At 41.3% G+C, this 20,637-nt stretch overlaps 1 protein-coding gene across 1 annotated transcript in view; it reads left to right on the top strand.

Annotated features, from left to right (window-relative positions):
* The first annotated feature begins 405 nt into the window (after positions 1 to 405).
* The window catches only part of SAMD13 (sterile alpha motif domain containing 13), a 41,351-nt gene continuing 21,119 nt past the window's right edge, over positions 406 to 20,637 (top strand). The window contains exons 1-2 of the mRNA XM_051996836.1: positions 406 to 535; positions 2,073 to 2,157. Coding sequence (XP_051852796.1) covers positions 406 to 535; positions 2,073 to 2,157 — 215 coding nt within the window. The remainder of the gene's footprint in view (positions 536 to 2,072; positions 2,158 to 20,637) is intronic.

A 20,637-nucleotide genomic window follows, 5' to 3' on the forward strand; every position in this document is an offset into this window, starting at 1 on the left:
TTTGCGAATTGACAAGGCCCTACCATAGAAAGAGATTATTACAACTCCAGCTCTGAGAACTTTGTCCAAGAACTGATGGAAGCTTGTACATCCCAGGGCTCCCCTAAAGCTTAGACCTCTCACTTGCTTCCTCTAGGTACAAAAGAACTGAAAACTTCATTTTGGAGTTCAGGGGAACAATAGTCAAAGGATATTTTAAGGGATATAAGGATATGGTACAGAGGAGTGAGGAAAGGAGATTAATTCAACAACATGTTGTGTTTTCCTTTTCTGAAAGAAATGAAAGGGGGAGTGAGAGACAGAGAGAAGAGAAGGAGAAAGAAAGAAAGAGAGGGAGAGGAAAAAGAAGAGAGAGAGGATAAAGAGAAGAAAAGAAAAGAAACAAAAAGAAAAAAAGCAAAAGAAATGTCTTTCCAATCAGACTCCGAAGGGCTCCTATTCCACCCCAGGGATGCTGCTGGGGTCGTGAGCCCAAGTGAGCAGGCACAAGCACGCTGTAGCTTTAAAAAGTCAGCCATGAGACAGAAGGCAGTTGGTGGGGCTCCTATGTGGGAGTCCCAGCGTCATGTTGGCTCAGGGCCAGGCAGCTCTCATTTCACTGTGTCAAATTGTGCCTCCTTACTGAATTCCTTTGCCAGCCCACTTTATGAAAGAAAACATTGGGGTTTCTTGGGCTGATGTTGATAAGCTTTTTTTTTTAATGCTTCTAGGTAGATTTGCCTTAAAAAGGAAAAAAAAAAAAAGATTACCAGAGAAATGGTAATCTAGTGGGGCTGTTGAATGGCAGCATAATAGTGAGTGATATTTAAAAAAAAATACAAAACACCCACCTTCTCCCCTACCTAGCCTCCCCATCCCTTCTTTCCTAAGGATACTTAGAAAATGGTGACTGTATCCTCAGTTTCCAGATGAAATGAAATGGTCCTTTTGGGGTTGGCCAAGCGGTCTGATCTCTTTTGGACTTTTCTATATTGAGATGTATGTATATTAATAGATACAACATGGGATGAATAGAATGATCAAGTGAATCACTTACTAATTGAAAGTTGTGAATATGTGTGTATTTACATGCATGGAATGGAGAAGACTCTCCATTCAAAACTGGATTTGATATTCCACTGAGACTGGGAGAGTTCTTCTAGCGATGGACCTTCTGAATCTCCTTTAAAGGATGTACTTGTCAAATGAGGTGGGATCTTCTCCCCCCACAACCATATAAACCGCCTCCCAAAAGGGGGTATATACCCAAGTCAAAAGCCACTGGAGTGGAATTAATATTTAGGCAAATAGATCCACTATAGAAGAGAGAACATTTTATTAATTTTTTTATTTTTAATTGGCTCATTGCTACTGGCACTGATTCTGATTCTCCCCATCTCCTTTCATCTATCTCCACTGAATAGTGATGGGTGTCCTTAGGCAGTTGTTGTGGTCAATTGAATAGATAAGCCCCCTTCCCCACAGCCTTGCTGAGGGCCCCCTGACATTTTTGTGGGCTCACAGCCCACTCCTCAGCGTGGCTATCTCACACATAGACATTTGAGGCTTTTATGAGGAATAAGGAAGAAAGGGAATATTTGCTGAGATAAGCTTAAAAGGACTTTTTTGCATTGCTAGAAGGGGTGAGAGGAACCCCTAGGGAATGGTGCAAAGCAGTTATGGTGAATTAAAATACCATAATGTCAGGGGGAGAAGGATGGAGCTGGGGGAAGATTTCAGTTGCTGTTGTTTCTCTCTAGTTTGACTCACTGATGTAGCCCTGGCACCCATGAAACCCATGGCACATATTTGTATCTCGGGTAGGATGCATTTGCTAGAGATCCTGCCAAAATCCAGAGCAATGAATGTTGTTCCATATAGAAGCACCAATAAGCATTTTCACCCTTCTGCTGCAGTTTAATCAGCTCCCTCCAGTTTTTAAGGAAATGGGGATTTCCCTGAACACTTCCCAACAAATGACTGATTGATGTATGCAATGTTTCCTCACTTTTTAGGTATTGACACAAAGTTCTTGTTGGTTTTTTCTTTCCCCTTTCCCTCTCCCACTCTCGATCCCCCACTTTATTGATTAGTTGCTGGAGTAAAAGAAGACCGAAGCCTTCCAATGTACTCAGTTGACGTGGAAAACAAGGAAAATGGCTCTGTTGGTGTCCAAAAGTAAGTGAGTGACTCCCAGATTTTGAGGTCCACCTATGCCAGCAGCAGAGAGGTGATCGGGGTTTCCCATTTGGTGTCTCCTACAGTGTTCAGAAAGCACATTGTGAATATACATTGTGAAGCTGGCACAGGTGAAGGCATATGAAGGTCAGGATAGCTGGAGGGAGGGAGGGAGCCTTAGTTTTTATGAGACTGCTTGGTATCTCTCAAAGGTGGACGGACAGAAAGACAATCTGAAATTTCATCACCTGACATTAGATACTGTATACAGTGTTTTACTCAGCACTTTGAAAAACCCAGCCTACCTTTCCAGAAATGTTTCCCCCGACATTACCATCCTTCAGACACTCTATGTTCTAGCCAAACTGGTCTGTTTCCTGTTCCTCATACAAGTCATTCATCTCCTGTCTCCATGCCTTTGCCCAAGTCATTTCCCCCTGCCTGGAATGCCCTTCCTCCTTACCTCTCTTCTTAGAATCCCTCATTTCCTTCAAGACTTAGCTCAAAATATCACCTCCCACACGAGCTCTTTTCTGATCCCCCAGCTCATAATGGCCCCTCCAAAATTCATGAAATCCTAGTTGTAAAGCTGGAAGGAATTTCAGAGACACTTAATACAGCCCCCTCCTTTAACAGGTCACTGAGGACAGAAAAGTGGTCTGTCCAGGGGCACACAGGTGAGTGACAGAGATGGGATTTGGACGAGGTCCTTTGTCTTTACTTTGTCTATGTTTTATATTCTCTTATGTGCACATGTTGTTTCCTTGACAACGTATGTAAGTTGTTTGAGGACAGGGACTGTTTTTCTTGGTTGGGTTTTGTTTTGTTTTTCCACTCTACCTAGCATAGTGTCTGCTACTTAATAGGTACATAGTAAATGTCTGTTGGTGATTGATTGAAAGCAATTGTTATTTCTTGTCTCACATGTTAAATACTTGTGTTTCTTGTATAAGAAATATGTATGTATGTGTGTATATGTATGTATATATAGATATATATTTTTTAAAATCTATATGTACTATGTTGCATAATATACTCAAAAAGCAAATCTCCCCCAAGATGGGAGGATTTGGAGTTTGAGCATATTGCTGCAGTTAACAAGACTGAATATCTTCATTTAGAAATTAAACTGAAAATACAGTCCAGCTTCTGCTATATTGTCACCAGTAAGCTCTAGGAGGGTGGTCTTGATTTCATTTCTTTTCCCTGTGGATTCTGTTAAAACTTGCCCTTGAGTTAAAGCTTCAGAGATAAGTAATTAAATGTATTAGAAGCTGTGACTTCTAAATGAAGACATAGTGTGTGCCATGGATGTCTGCACAGAAGGCACATTTGACTCCACAGAGAAGTTACATAAAAATAAGCTTAATAAATGCTGTGTCTTTAGCACCCTGTTCAGTTTATATATCAGTGCACTCCTCTCTCTCCCTCATACATACATAAAGAAACATATACACTCCTGAGAGTGCAACCCTCCCTTTTGTGTCCTGAGAGCAGAGATAGAAAGTTTAGGGGGAGGAGAACCAACAGATACAATTAAGATTTTCTTTCTGGATCATGGTGATGAGCAATTTGAAGACTGAATGTAATTGAAGTCTCACCAGCCATCCAACAGGAAGAATTTGGCTGTGTCTTTTGGGAGCAACCAGGGGATCCTACCCCAAGAGGCCAAAGTAGTATGATAGGCTCCTGTCAGGGCCAGACCTAAACTTTTAAAGGGTCTTCCTAATGCATCCTAGCTGTAGGTACTCTCGTTGTCCAAGGCTCTGGAATATTTATCTTAGTCCATCTGTTATTTCTGCCATCTCTAAAGATAAGAAAAAAATTAAAATCTAGCTGAAGTTATCAAGGGACTAGTTGCTTCCCCCTAAAATAAATCTTTCTAATCAAGCAGGGATCCTAAAGTTTTTCTCTAAACAACTATGAGGACATAGTCCAATATAAACATCCTTGGTAATTCACGGTTTCCACGACCCAAAAATAAGTCACTGAATCCCTTCTGCTTCAGATGAAACTAAGGCTCGAAGGGTCTCAGAAATTGTCTGGTCCAACATATGACTGAAAGAGAATGACAAGTGATCATCCAGGCTGAACATTTCTATTCACTATTCTGGTTCTTCATTGACTTAACAATGATCTTCCTACAATGTGGAGTCTGGGACTAAAAACAATGGCCAGATATGGACTGGCCAGAGCAGAGGTGAGGCAGGATTATCATCTACGTCAGAGTATTTTAGAGAGATCTAAAGGGAGGCTATCTAAATTTACACCCAAGGAAACTGAGGCCGGAAATACTTATCCAAGGTCATACAGCTAGTTCTCACTGGAGGCAAGATTTGAATTCAGGTCCTCTGAGCTGTTCCATGCTAGCTCCTGTTTTTGGAGTTTTTTGAACTTGGTTCTAAAGTCTCTCTTTATCCCCATTTAATTAGGGGCAGGGCTGGGTGAAAGGACTGGGACTAGGATTTCACTGGTATAGGGAACTCTCAGCTGAGTGAAGTCCAAGTTGTGTCTGTTCTAGCAACTTAGACTTTTGGGAAGCTGCCTGTAGCAGAAAGCAAACTCCATAGAAAACAGAGTAAGATGTCATTGGGGAAAGTTTGACAAGATAAAATCGCAGCGCCATCCCTATAATGTTAGTTTGTGATTTTCTAAGTCAGTAAGCAGCCCCTGGAGATCCCTTTCTATCCCCACTCACCTAAAACATTCAGGGGTCCAGTGACGTGGTCAGGGTCACACAGACTTAGATCTCAAAGTCAGAGACTGAATCCAATTCTTCCCTGCTGGCTTTCTGTCCCCTACACCATGCTGCCTTTTATGGATAGCTAACTGCCAGAATGAGTTAGCCATCAATCGGATATCCATATGCCAAATGCACAGGGTGAATTTAAAAAGTGTGTGTTCTTGCTGGGCTGATGCTGAGAATTCACAGCTTGTCTGTAATTACAGGGAGATATGCAACCTCAGTCAGCATGTTCAAGATATAACCCATTTCGTAGCTATAAAACTCTGACCAGATGGGGGATGGAATTGGGAAGTGGGTTTCCCTGACCCATCCCGGAGTGGACCTGGCCCCAGGCTGGTCCTTCTGAGGTGGTAGCCTCTGGAATTTTAATTGTCTCTGGAAGGAAGAGAACAATACTGAGGCCATACGGACTTTCTGTCATGTCTTGGCTCATCTATCGAAATGACATTGCCATTGACAAGCCCATTTATGATTTGTAAAATGGCTTCCCTTCCCCAAACTGTGCAAGGTGGGTGGTACAAGTCATATTATCCCTGTTTTACAAGTGTGTAAACAGATTCGGAGAATTGAAATCACTTGTCCATGGTTAGGAAGTACACCATTCTGAATTCAGTTCCCGTGGCTATGAAACCAACATTGTAAGATATTTTCCTGATGGGGCCATTTCTACCATGAAAAAGAAAATCGTACAAGGTCATGGATGTGTTACTAGCTTTCTACTTTTTAAGGTGAGAGGGTGGATCTGATGTCAGTGAGTATAAGGGATCATCCGGAAGGCAACTAGATCTTTTGCCACAATGAAGACAGGTTTCCTCTTTCTATCCATCCATCTATCCATTTATCCATCCATCCTTCTATCCATTTGTTCATTCATTCTTTCCAAAGGACTACCAAGACTATAAAATGATTCCTCAAGATCAAGGAGTCTATGATTCTCTTTATCTACTTCTCTTGTAGATGAAGACCTAACTCCTGACTTTTACATGGAAGAATTATCGTATTTGCATACTAAGTGCCAGTGTCTCAACTCTTGGGAATTAGGAAGTTTTTTCCTCAAAATTTAATCTACCTCCCTCAACTTCTATCCATCCTACTTTGTTTAGCTTGCTGAAACCATGGCAGAATAATATTTTTGTTAACACGATATCCTTTCATAGTTTTGTTGTTATTTAGTTGTTTCAATTGTGTCTGACTCTCCCTGACCCCATTTGGAATCTTTGGGTTTTTTGGCAAAGATACTAGTGTGATTTGCCATTTCCTTTTCTACCTCTTTTTACAGATAAGGAAACAGGCAAGCAAGGTTAAGTGATTTGCCTAGGGACACACAGCTAGTAAGTGGGTGAGGCTGGATTTTAATTCAGATCTCCAGGTCCATTGCTCTATCCATTGTGTCACCTAGCTGCCTAATGCTTCAGGGGAAGACCATTTATCAGCCCTTCTATCCCCATGTCTGGCTCTGGTTACCATCTTTCCAGTTCTTTGAATTAGTTTTCAGATGGCAAGATTTCTAGCCCTCCCATACTCCTGGCCATCTTCCTGTGGACGCACTCCAGATTGCCAATGGCCTTGGAAAAGGGGGGCCACCGACATAACCCTTCTGTGGGACATCATCATACCTCCCTTAATGCAGACCCCAGATTGCTCAATTTATTGCCTTCTTCTGTGATTGGCTGTATACCCACATAATCTTGATGTACCAATTAGCAAGAATGGGATTAACTCTTGAACCCATCCTAAAATGATATGGATGATTAATTTTATACTGAACGTCCTGGGCTATAAACTCCAGCAAGTAGTTTAAGCCTGTTTCTTCATTTCCATGCATATGATAATCATGAGGAAGTATCCCTGAATTAATAGTTTCGAATTTTTTTGTGATGGAGAGAACCAGCTTCACAGGAGTTAATTAGTCAACACATATTTATAAAATACCTACTATGTGCCCAACACTGGGGATTTTTAGGTACTTCAGTAGGATCTGTGAACTTAGTGATTCAGAAGCTCCCTCCAGTGACGCACATCTATCCATCCATGGATACAGCTGTCCAGGTTTGACTCCCCTTAGGGACTTTTCCCTTTTATCTTCCCATAAGTTTGCCCCAAGTGCTCTACCCAAAAAGCTGGAGTCCTTCCTTGTTTACTCTTGATTTTGTAAGGATACTACTTAAACACTCTGGTCATCTATCGCCTCCTTTTGCATATAGTCAACCTGTCTTCTCTTCTTATCATGCAAATAATTTCTTAAAATTATCTTTTACTCTTGTTCTTCCTTAGAGTCCCTCCTTGGTTATATGTTGCAGCTGACCATTTACAGTATACATCTCCTTTGTTCTGTTATAATATTTTTTAAAAAAATTCTTCAGAGATAGTTGCATCCTGTATCTCACTACTACACACCACCACTTATAGAATGGTACTTTAAGAAGATAGGGCTTTCCTTCCATGGGGAAGTTTCAAGCTTTATAGTTTCCTGAAATCAAGAGAGTCTGCTATCTTCTTGTTCAATTCTCAGTCTAACTTGGTTACCATCTGTCCCTCTGTCCTCATTACAGAAAGTCACACTCTGTAAGTTAGCCTTACAAATTCAGATTAAAACCTAAACAAGAGGCATTTTTTATCCACTTGCTCTTTTTACTATAGATCGTCAGGCCAAACTTCTTTAAGAGGCGTACAGCTTTCTTCCCTAAGACTTTGTAATGTTTTAGAGCTTAATCTAATCAGGAAAATGTCAGCAACAAAAAAGAGCATCTGGAGGACCTTAATGTCCACAGAAAATAAATATATAGATACTTAACTTTCTGTTGGAGAGATAGCATGTTCATCAATAAACGATGCAAATTATATGTAAAGTAAATACAGAGTATTTTTTTTTGAAGGTGGGAGGCACTAACAGCTGTGGCTCTCAGAAAAGCTTTCACACAGAAAGTGGTTTCAAAGTTGATCCAAGATGCTATGACATAGAGATGAGAAGGGAGTTTATGGGGAATAGTCAGGATCCAGGCAGAGAGATAGGAGAAAGAATGAATACTTACTGTATATGAGAAGTAAGGAGAAGTGACTTCTGGAAAAGATGTCCTTCTTAATAAGACAGACCACCCAGCATTCACATATTAACATCAGCAAAATCATAAGGTTTATGACAGATCAAAAAAAAAATGAAGAAATTCAATGAGAATTGTTTGACTTCCTGAAAACATTGATTTAAAAAAATTCTGGATGCTTTATTTCAAGAAATCATAAATTACAATTGCTCATATCTCTTAGAACCAAGGGACAAAGTAAAGATTGAAAGACTCTTCCTTAAAGGAACCACTCCCCTCCCAAAGAAAAGTCCAAGGAATATCATAGCCAAAATACAAAAGCCTTTTATCCAAATCCAAAGCCTTTTCATCAAAGGAAAAATAGTGTAAGATTCCCGGGGGAGGGGGGGGGGAGGGGAAATGGTTGAAGTAACCACTGTTAGTATTATATAAGCCCTGGCAGTGACAGTTATAAATGTGATCTTGGAATATCAAAAGACAAAATATATGGATATATAACCAAGAATAACTTAACCTGCAAAACCAACTGTAATCTTACAAGGAGAAAAATAGGATTTGTAATGAAATAGAGGGTTATATGCATTCCTGATGGAAATAAAAACAGCTGAGTAGGAGTCCAAAGAAACCTTGGAAGGTAAATTTATTTGAACAATTGAAAGGAACTGGATGATGATTCTAATTCTAATAGAGGCAGAAGCACCAAGTGTTTGTTCACTACTACCTTAAGGTACCAGGGGAGATGAATGAGAATGAGAATAACAGAGGGCTTGGGGATGGCCGGTTCAAAGAGGGCTAGAGAAGGAGCAAGAATGGAACTTGCTGTTTCTCATATTTGTAGTGGGTGAATAGAAGAGTATACAGATATGAAGGGCAGTGTTGGGGGAGAGTGGGCATTAATGAGCCAAACCACACTTTTTTCTGAATTGTTCAAAGGAATATAGAACACACACAGAGAGACAGATGGGGATTTGATAGAGTTGTCTCCCCCGATTAACTAAGTTCCTTGAGGGCAGGGACTACCTTTTGTCTCACATTATAGGCACAATAAATAAATAAAGGCATAAATAAATTTATGCATTGACTGTATAAATGGCCAGGAATGAAGTATAGGTGAGATGTCAGGGAGAAGGGTTAAAAGGAAAGACAAAACCAGAATGAAAGTCATAAGCAAAAGAGATTTTCTAATTCTGGAAGACTAAAGAGTGGGCGAGGAGTGAGGGAATGTCTTAGATTGGTTCTTTAGACAGTTGGGGAATGGCTTATGAACATGGAATATCATGGGACCATAAGAAATTTCAGATTGGAGATTATTTCAGAGAATCCTGGATAGTGTAAGCTAACCCGGAGTGAAGTGAGCACAGCCCAAAGCTGAGAAGTCCATTCCATGTAATGATCAACCGCATCTATAGAGGCCGTGCTTACACAGATGGTCAGATAGAGAGGACAGTAAGATCATGAAATCCCAAAGAGACAGAATCCAAAAGAAGAAAAAAGCAGTGGTTTCAGATGCTCTGGCAAGGTCAAGAAGGTTGGAGATTGACCAAAGAATTTCAGGTTTATTTAGGAGATTAGTGGTAACTTGGGACAGAGCAGTTTCATGTAAGTGATGAAGTTGCAAGCCAGGCTGAGAAGTGATAAAAGAGGGAATGGAAGTAAAAAGTGTAGACTCAGACCCAGCTGATAGAAACATTTTGCTATTTTCTTGGACTTTATCATGGTCTCCAAAAACTCCTTGTCCTACAAGATCCCATCAGCCTTCAGCCTCACACTTCTCCCTGCCTCCTTCTGATTAGAGAGGCAGGCTTTGGGAGCTCCGGAAGGGGCCCCAGGCCCATCTCGCCATTCTCCAATCAGCTGCACTCTTCAAGCCAGGTACCCTCCTCAGATAGGTTTTTATGTTCGCCCATCAGATTCTAAGTATCTTGAGAACAGGGACTAACTCATGCCTTAAGAATCCCAGCACATAGTCAGTACTTAATATTTATTGGGTGACTGATTGACACTACTGTGGGACCCTTGTACAGCCACACAATTGTTCTCCGATGTTGGGACATAAATAGGACTTAAATTGCAGTTAGTTGGTTGGTAGAGGGACCTTCTTCACCAGGGGTTCCCTAAACCAATGTTATCACAGGTCCAATCATCTGTGTGTACAAATATACATATAATATGTATAGTACATATAATATGTACAGTTGGATTAATTAGAAGTGAATTATATTCTAGACAGTAATTTTCATGCTTATTTAAGATTTTATTAGATTTCAGGCATTTTATGTGTTTGTCCATCTGTGTGTGTGTGTTTATGTGAGCAAAACAAATCATGGGCATTTATAGTTTTGGATATAGAAGACACTGTAGAGATTATCTAGTCCAGCTCTTTCAATTTACAGATGAGGAAACTCAGAGATCTTAAAAGAAAATTCTGGGGTCACAGAGTGAGTGACAGAGCTGGATTTGGATTTCAGGTCTTCCCTTTCCAAACCTGTTTGTCACTGTATATTTACTTTGTTCAGTTTTTTCATCTTACGTGGTTGAGTTTCTTTTCCTTTTTCTAATCCCCACCCTGCTCCAAAAGGACACAGAAGAAGAATTTAGGTGACTCCTCCTTATGAAGGGTCAGAATAAAGTATGTTCCTTGGGATCACATTAGTAGACCACACCCTTGTGGTCCAGCCCTGGGATTTGGAAAAACCCAAGTTGAAATCCAACCCCAGACACGTACTAGCCTTGTGAAGCTGAGCAAGTCACTTAACCCTCTCCCTGCTTCATTTTCTGCAAAATGGAGATAATATTAACCTCCCAGATTTATGGTGAGGACCAAATGAGATATTTGTAAAGTGCTTTGCAAACCTTAAAGCACTATATAAAAACTAGCTCCTTTTAATGTTATTATTATTAATTATTATAATAATTATGTTTTATTATTTTAATATATTCTAATAATGTTATTTTTATTATAAACCCTCTCCACACACATTCACACACTTTAGCTGCTGTTGGAAGATAGAAAATTCACAATTGCATTATTCTCCATTGGCTTTGAAAATAGACTTTCCCACTCTAGTGTTCGTGACTTATAACAATATCTCTCTGCTTCCTGATTCCCTTATGCTTCATCATGTGTCAAAAGCAAGATTTTTCCCTCTTTTCTTGAAATGTTACTGGCATGTTTTTTTTTTTCAGTGATGAGACAAAAGGTGCAAATTGCAGCCTCCTTCCTACATTCTTATTCTGGCTAAATTAGAGCTCCTCCTTCCCCTAACTCTCCCCTGGAAGATCTGCTCAGTTAGCCGGAGCCTTGCCCTCGTGGCTTCAGAAATCGCCCGCAGCTTGTGCTCAGCTTGTCCTTCCATTGTCCCGGCCCCCCACGGGCCAACCTGCCTGCTCTCGTCTTCATACGTGTTCTTTTAAGATTTTTTTTTTTTTTTTTGGCTGCTGCTTCTCCTGAGTAAGTCATCCCTCAGCCCACTGCCACCCACCACGAGTTTTTCCATTGCTTTTTGAATCACTTGTAATTTTGTTTTTCTCCAAGTTCACCGTGTTCCATCCCTGGCAGCCACCCAGCCTCCTCGGGGAAGAATATTGATGTTACAGAGATAAGCTCTGGGGGCCGCGAGCCGTCTGAAAACGCCACCGCAGTTTCCCCGATGTGACGCAGCCCTCATGGCCTCCTCCCGAACGATTCTGGAGACAACTCTCTGTCCGTTGGCGACGCCGGTTATATAGGGTGTCCCAAAAGTCTTAGTGCGGTTTTAAGATATTCAAGCCTAAAACTGGACCAAGGCTTTTGGGCCAACCTATATATTGACCTTGTAGGAACTGCAGAGAGCCAACTCGCGGTCCGTCGGTAATGATTCCATACGGGGTGTCCCAAAAGTCTTTGTGCGGTGTTACCCTATCAGAGCCTAAAACTGCACTAAGACTTTTGGGACAACTTATATGTTTCCACGGTACTAACTGCCGAGAACCCTCTTCAGCTCCACATCCGGCTTGTTTTCCATCTGTGTCGCCTGTCGCGTATGCGTTGTACTAACTGCGGAGGGACTCGTGAGTGCGATCTGTAGCGGAATATGGGGGCGTGGGGGTGGGGGGGATGGAGAGTGAGTTCACCATCCACAATGGCTAACAAAATAAAAGAAAACCACGTTGTGTCCAGCTGCTGGGCGGCCGACCCTCCCAGCTCCCCACTTCCCACCCAAAGTGTCTGTTTTTTGGTTTCGTTTGGGTTGGGTTCTGATCCCCAGCGAGGCTTCACACCTGGCCTGCAGCTTAGGGTCTTGGAGGAGAGAGCCCGCGCCCTGCCCAGAGTCTCACAGCCAACGTGTGCCGGAGGAGGAGGACGTGCATCCGGAGCCTCCTGCTCCCCGAGCACCACAGCGCTCCTCAGACCAAACCGCTAGGTTCAGGTGTATGGGTACGTGTAGCCGTCTCTGGGTGAAATAAGAAAATGAGAAAGAGTTGCAGACATCTATATGTAAGGAAAAAATGACAAGAACAGTTTATGAATGACGGCAATCATCAAGACGATGACTTCTTAATGACTTTTTAAAATTCGTATTTTAAAATACTTCTTAGTGCTTCTGATGAGATGTTCCCAAATATATATATACACACACATACACTCACATATTGGGTGGTATGAGGGTCAAGTGGAATAATATGTATGTTATACATACCTCTGAAATATACAGTACACCTCTGAGATATAGATGTATATACATGTACATATGTGTATGTATGTATGTGTGTGTGTATATATATCTTCTCTTTTCTCTCTCCCCTCCTCCAGGTACAGAAAAAAATGACTGTAGCAATTTACCACTAATTTAATAGCAAACTTGGAGGAGACTGCATTTATGTATCTATGTATATAAATACACATGGATTTCTTTGTATCTATATGTATCTGTGTACACACATATGTTAAGCATCCGTTTTAGTCATATCTGGCACTTCAGGACTGACAGTCAGTCCTGGCAGAGATGCTGGAGTGGTTGGTTTGCCGTTTCCTTCTCCAGCTCATTTTACAGATGGGGAAACTGAGGCACAGGGTTTAAATGACTTTCTGGAGTCCGAGGCCAGAGTTGAGCTCGGGAAGAGGAGTCTTCCTGACTCCAGGCTGGGTGTCCCGTCCACATATGCACATAAGGCACATAGGGGACTACGTCTGTCCCCATGCACGTGCACCCGCCTGGAGGCCCATATTGGGATGCAGCCGGTTAGCATGCAGCCTACAAGGCTCGGCTTTGAATTTTACCTGTGACCTTTACGGGCCTATGGATCTTGAGCAAGTCCCTTAAGTTCTGAGGGCTCAGAAGCTCCAAGGATTGGCGAGAGTGTGCGTTATTGGAGGGAGTTTTTCCACAGTAACAGTAATCAAAATTAGCATTTAGAAGGCCTTTTAAAGGTATATAAAGCCCTTAAATAAGACCTAATTTCATCCTCAAACAACCCTAAGAGGAAGCTACTGTTATCCCCATTTTAGAGATGAGGAAACTGGGACAAGCAGGTGAGGCGACTTCATATGACTGGTGAGCTTTTCCTGACTCCAGGCTGGACGCCCTAGTTAGCTGCTGGCGAAGGGCTAAAGGAAGTAGAGCGCCTGCAGAATGCCCCTGGAGAGGTCTCACGGTCTCCGCTGGCTGCTGGGCTGGGCCCCGGACTGGACGTGTCTCTCTGGGGAGGCTGGTTTTTCCCACCCTGTTAAGAGATTTCACTGAGGAATCAATGGTAGTCAGCCTGCTGTCCCCCACAGTCTGGAGCTGTGGGAAAACCATCTGCCCCCTCCTTTGGTCAGGATGCAGAACCTGGGGGAGCCTGCCTCTGCTTTAGCATCTTACCGCAAGTCAGAATGCAGGAGATCCCCGAACAAGGCCTTTCACATCATCTTAGAGGTTGTTCATCTGTCATAATGTCCTGTATAATGCAATGTGTCTATTCAACAACGTGTTAAAGCCCCAGGGAGCCCGGTAATTGTAGGGTGGGGAGCAGGGCCAGTCATTTCAGCTCACGCTGCCTGGGGAGATGAGAGCATCGAGGGAACTTTCTCCCTTTTGTCCTTTAGTCCTGGAGCCATTTCCTACCTGCAAATAAGATGTCCCGGGTCGGCCACCAGAGTTTGGATTTTCCTGCCATAGAAACCCCAACCCCCTGGAAGCTCACACCCACTCTGGACCTTGTATGGTGGACCCTCCTTGCCCCATTGCTTCCCCCGCCTCAAGAGACCCCTGGATGGTGCAATAGAGTGCTGCGCCTGGAGTCAAGGAGATCCAAATTCAAATTTAGTTGAAGACACAAGCTGTGTGACCAAGTAACTGACTTAAGATCTGTTTCCCCATAAAATGGGGATAACTAATCTACCTCAAGGTTGTTGTGAGGGTCAGTTAGATGGGAATGCATGTTCTATTAGAGCTTCTCCCCTCTTCCTTCTCCTCCCCCCCTTTGTCTCATGATTAGCTGGGTGCCTCCAGAACCTCCATTTTAAGCAGGACCCAGTCCAGTCACATCTTCATTCACTTTAGGCTGTCCTCCCGACACTCTGGACCATCTCCACCATTCCATAACAATCCTCTGCAACTTCCCACACTGGAAGAACTATATTCCTGAGCTGGGGACCTTCATCCCTTTCCCCCAATCCTCACTGCAACTTCCCACCTGGGAAGAAGTATTCCTGAGCTGCGGACCTTCATCCCTTTCTCCCTTTCCCATCTTCTGTTTATATATTGTATTCCCCCATTAGAATGCAAACTCAGGACAGAGGCTATCACTTTCTACATGTTTTTGTATTTCCAGCTCTTAGTCTTTAGCTGCCTATGAAGAGAAAAAGAAAAGCAGTTTATCAGAACTAGCTAAAACCTCACCTATCTTGTAGCATATGCATTATTCCCTACACTCAGTTTCCCACCCTGCAAGATGAGGTTTATTTTCTCCATTCTTTTCTGGGGTGAAGCTTCATGATCATAATTATAGAGTATTCAGTTTCTTAAAAACATAGCAAGTTAAATACACATCATGTAGGTGTGTGAAAATTTGCATCAGAAACTTTGGCGATATGTTGTCTTAACTATACACATTTCAGCTTTGAACATTTGCTGGAAAACTTTCTACTGATGTGCAAATGCTACCTCTCCCACCGAACTGCCTCTGCCCATCTTTGTAACTTAAATGTCAACAGATTGTGATATTTATTATCTTGATTTATCAGATAGTACACCTGCCATCTCATTGTCATTGCACAAGTAGAAAGTTGAAAAGAGTAAAATCCATATTATCAGCTGAAAGCAAGGTAATATATTTGAAACATGAAAACAATTAGGAAAAAATTGTAAGTAGCTCTTTCAGTATATATAGACTTCTATAATGTTTATATTATCTGGACCTTTTCTACAATGCCATACAAATCCACAAGTTCATTGCAACCCCTCTGCAACTTCCCACACTGGAAGAACTATGTTCCTGAGCTGGGGACCTTCATCCCTTTCAGTATATGTAGACTTCTATACCATTTATCCTTTATACACTAATAAGCCCAAAGTATTTAAATATTACTTATGGATATTCCAAAGAACACCTATTTTAATCATCTCTTTTCCCATAAAAGAAAAGTCAGATTGGATTCAGAGCAATACCTGAACCTCCCTAAAGCCAAACCAAATCCAGCCCATTGTGATTAGAAAATGGGGAAAATTTCTTTAATCTTTTTTCTTGGGAAGTCCCCCAGTGTCTGCAAAGCACTCCCAGGTAGTCTTCGGACTGCTTTCCCATAATATTAATATTTATCATTTTGTTTTAGAGCATGTCTTAGTGATTTTCTTGCCCTGATCAATAAAATCCTTGATGGATTTTCTTTTCTAGCAGCATTATTCCTCCCACCAATTGGGGGGAATTTTATTAGCAGGGGGCAGATGAAAGACAGGTGACCAGCAAGATCCTTTGTCCTAGGGCAAAGGGGTCATTGGGAAGACAGAGTGGAGCAATCACCGTAACTAAGACTGAGACTGATTTTGATTCTTGGATTGATCAAACAGTGCAATGCAATTTCAGAGAGGATTTTAAAAAGATGTCCCCTGTTTTCCCAATAGGGCTTCCATATGTTATGTCTTCATTCACATCAGCTAAGTCATTTAATTCTCTACTTTACAAATCATTCCATTGCACAATGTTTCTAATTTTCTTGTTACGAAGGACATAATAGCTGTCTTCAAGTATCTGATGGGCTATAATGTGAAAGAGGGGGAAGATTTATTCTGTTTGGCCCCACTGGGAATTTCCTCACTGGGAGTTCCCTAGAAATGATGGGTCTGGCATAAACAACAAATGTATATCTTAGAGTGTAATGTGATCTTGGTTTGAAGGAGCAATGGGTAGATATTAAAAAGAAAATTCGGGCTCAATTTGAATAAAAATGTGTAATAATTCATGGCATCCAAAATGGTAGCTGACGACCTCCTCATGAAAAGTTGTCAAAGGGTACCTGTTGAGTCTTATTCATGGATGGTCTCCATGGGTCCTTGAATGAGATGGGTCTCCCAGTTCCTTGCTAAATCTGAGATTCTCTGATTCTTTTATCTACTTTATCCTTTGCCTCTAAATGGGGGTTTCACATGAAACCTGAACTTCAGAGGCAGCATGGCCAAGTGAATAAAGTCAGGAAGATCTAAGTACAAATCTGACACTTGTGGAACGATTCTGGGTAGGCCACAATCTCCCAAACTTCCATGTCCTCATCTGCCCGACGGAAACAACTTGTGATGATCAAACGACCGACTGAAATGAATGTACGAGACCAATAAAGCATTTATTAAGCACTTTACAGTATGCCAAGGTAAGGGCTGGGGATACAATAAAAACTAAGATAATTCTTGCCCTCAAGGAGCAGGAGATCTTACCTGTGAAAGATAATCTATCTAAACCTTATTGTAAACTTTTTCAAAAGTGCTTTATAAATGTTAGCTATGATAAAAAATGATTATTATTCCTCTGCATAAGTGCAAAATGGTTTAGTGTTTTTTCTAAAGATCTTCATTTAAAAAAGTTTTATTGATGCCTTTTGTCTCTATGTCCTGTCATTTCTGAATTAGAGAGGAACTTCCTCTTCCCTCTAGGTTGAACACTCAGTGATAATAAAAATTAAGCTCAGACATCAATGTAGTGACTGTATCTCACGATGCAGCCAACATTTTGTTCTTAGTTGGCTCCTACAAGTTGTTGTGAAGAGGGAAAAAGTTTCACGATCTGATTTACTGAACTAAAGACTTTTTGGTATATTTGGCAATACTGCATAACTCTCCTGAAGTCCTCTGAAAGTTCATTGTGACTGGAGGTGCCTTGGACTGAGAGTATCAAAAACTGTGACTGGGAATCTGAAAATTACAAGATGGAAAGACTGGGTATAGGCCATGTTTTATGGGACTATCAGGGGTAGGATTAGCAGACATGGAGAGACTCCTCACTTGGCAACTGGGGGACACATTTTCCAGGAAATTACAGCTCCTAACAAAAGGCATACCAGTCAGAGGGGCTGCTGGCGAGAAGGAAGAGTAAGTATTACTGTCCATGCCTAGCCCAGCACTGAGATTTTTCCCTTTCAAGGTGCTGTAGTGGAGGAGAAAGCATGGCGTCATGGAGAAACACAGTGGAGACCAGAGAGTCGGAGTGGAGACCCCACTCAGCCATTGTAATGGACCCTGGACAGTCTATTTCCCTCTGGGCCCTCGATTTCCTTCTGTGTCACTGATGGATTGGACTTGAGCTTGAAAGGGATTTTCTATGAATCAGTGAAAGAAGCGGCCTGTGCCGTGAGGGGCTGGGAGAGTTTTCAAATACCACAGGAGAGACAGAAACTTGGAAGTGCACGTCAGGTTTAAAGGCCCAACCTAACGACTTGTGGATGGCTTTTTTCTGGCAGCCTTTTGTTCTTTTGAGGTTGGGGCAAATGGGTTATGAAGTAAGGTGCAATACCTGTCCGTGGGAACCAGTCGTGTTGGATTTGGAGAAGGCCTGACACAGCCCACCTCTACGGAGACCTCTCATTTTCCTCATCTGTAAAATGGAGGGGGCCGGACACTAGGACCTTCAAAGGTCCCTTTCAGTGCCAAATCTATCCCCCTTTGACCTTGAAACTAGCATTACTAACAGGACTATCATTTAACTGCATTGATGGATAGATGGGTATATGCTTTGTTTTTTGAGACTGAGTCTCCCTAACTCAGCCAGGCTGGAAGTACAGAGGCCATTTCTGAAAGTAAGTTTCAATCTAATCTGTTTTCCTGAGCTGGGCCCATCTTGTTGCCGTACTTCCTCCGGCTTCCTCCATCTCAGAACTTCCAAGTTCAAGCAGTCCCCCAAGGCTGGCTCAGGGACTACCAGTTTGGGTCCCTGTACCATTTACATTTGCACATGCAAATGCAAAAGAATACACTGATATCCATAGCTCCTGCAAACAAAATGTTCCTCTCATTCTCGTTCATGAAAGATGTCTTCATTTCTGAAACGTCTTTGAGTCAGAACTGACCAAGTTTTATATACTTGCCTCTCTGAGATTCTAACCTCATCTAATGTATTTTTTTTCCATCTGAACTGCTCTCTAGTCAAAAGGATCTCCATAGCTTTAAAGAATCCTTCTTTATTACCTTGAGCGTATACCTGACTGTAGGTGGACATTGGGATGGAATTTTTTAAAAATCCATAAAGTGTCAGTATCTGGGAATTTTGTGTCCATGTTGCTACATATATGATAAGGGAGAATGTTGGAGGTGTGGGGTTACATTTAGTCTCTCTTATACCATATATATATATAAAACATTTTGGCATTTGCTCTGGTAGGTAGAATTAGGGTTCTCTATCTATCTGTCTATCTATCTATCTATATATGCATATATATAATTAAAAGCATTTTGGCATTTGCTCTGGTAGGTAGAATTAGCATCATACACACACACACACACACACACACATTTATATATAAAAGTAAAAGTGTTTGGGCATTTGCTCTGGTAGGAGAATTAGTGTCATATATATATATATATATATATATATATATATATATATATATATATATACACACACATACACACACACACACACATATATATATACACACATATGTGCATATACACACACACATTTATATATAAAAATAAAAGCATTTGGGCATTTGCTCTGGTAGGAGAATTAGTGTCATACACACACACACACACACACACACACATTATATAAAAGTAAAAGCATAAGCATTTGGGCATTTGCTCTGGTAGGAGAATTAGTATCATATATATATATATATCTTTCTTATCTTAAAAAAATAAATTCCATTTTTATAACTGAAAATGAAAACTGCCTGTCCAGTCAAAAATAGCCTAATTAGAGTAAGGAATTCCAGTGACAGGATACCCAACTAACTGCCTTGGTGGTCTTGCTTCCTATGTCAGAATGAAGTGGTCTGCTCTAGTGACCACTTAAGGGAATCCATTCAAACAACTGGGGCCCCGCATGAAAATCCATCAGCTGTCAGGTGAGCCCCAGACTGACTCTCCACCAGTGTTGTGCAATATGTCTCCCTCCACCATTGGTCATAGACCTTTTTCACCCTAGTAAACAGCAGTATCTTTTCCTACAGTTAATAGTGTTATGTTAAAAGTACATCTTTTTAAAAAACGTCAGTTGATTTGTGACCATAGAAGTGAAGTACGTTGCTGGGATTTCAATGAATGAATAAACAGATGCATGAATGAATAAGCATTTATTAAATGCTTCATATTTGTCAAACATTATGCCTGGTGCTGGGGTATAAATAGAATAATCAGGACAGTATTGCTCTCAAGGAATTCCATACTCTAACTGAGGGTGACAACATGTAAAATAGAAGACAGCTGCAACATAGATGGAAAGGCCCCAAAGTCCTCAGTTATCTGGAAGAACTGCTGCTGGTTTTGGTGATATAGAAAGGACCATTACACATTTCTGTTTATTTGAAATTCTGCTCTAAAACAGACTGATATAGAAGACTTGAAGACAAAATGCCAAGTAGAATATGATAGAAAAGCTGAGAGTATCCAGATACTGTTTGAAGGATGGGGTCTTCCCCAGGTGGGATTCAGTCTTCTTCATCATGTCAGGGTCAACCATTAATTTTCCCAAGACTGATGAAATAGAGTCTAAATGCTACATTGAGAGTCCCTTGATTCTCCTTTTTCCCCTCTTGTATCTACATTTTAAGCCAGTTAATTGCTCTTTAGAAGGAAAAGTAGGGGGGTCAGAAAGAAGGCAAATGAAGGCTAGGGTCATCTAACTGCTTCCTTTTAGACATGTCATGGAGGGTAGCCATCAACACTATTGAGCCAGGATCCTAATTTTTAAACTCTTTAGGAAGCGTTATTGTGAGATTCCAGGGCAAAAGTTGGTCAACATGAGCTTATGATAAATTATTAGGATGAAAACAGATCAAAGTGATACTTTTCTGAGCATAAAGACATTTTTTTAATTTTTTGGAATTATTTCACAAAGGGCAAAGCATTGTGGTTAGGGAACTAACTTTGGAGTGAAGAGGACCTTGTTCAATACTCAACTCTGACACATTAGTTCTATGACCTTGGTCAAATCAAATGGCACAAAGTTGTTTCTCCTCATTGGTAGAAGAAACTGACATATTTTAAGTTCTTTATAATAATTAAATCACAGATCTTAACCTCT

The sequence above is a fragment of the Antechinus flavipes genome, chromosome 4 (genome assembly GCF_016432865.1).
Source record: "Antechinus flavipes isolate AdamAnt ecotype Samford, QLD, Australia chromosome 4, AdamAnt_v2, whole genome shotgun sequence".
In the NCBI taxonomy this organism is placed as follows: Eukaryota; Metazoa; Chordata; class Mammalia; order Dasyuromorphia; family Dasyuridae; genus Antechinus; species Antechinus flavipes.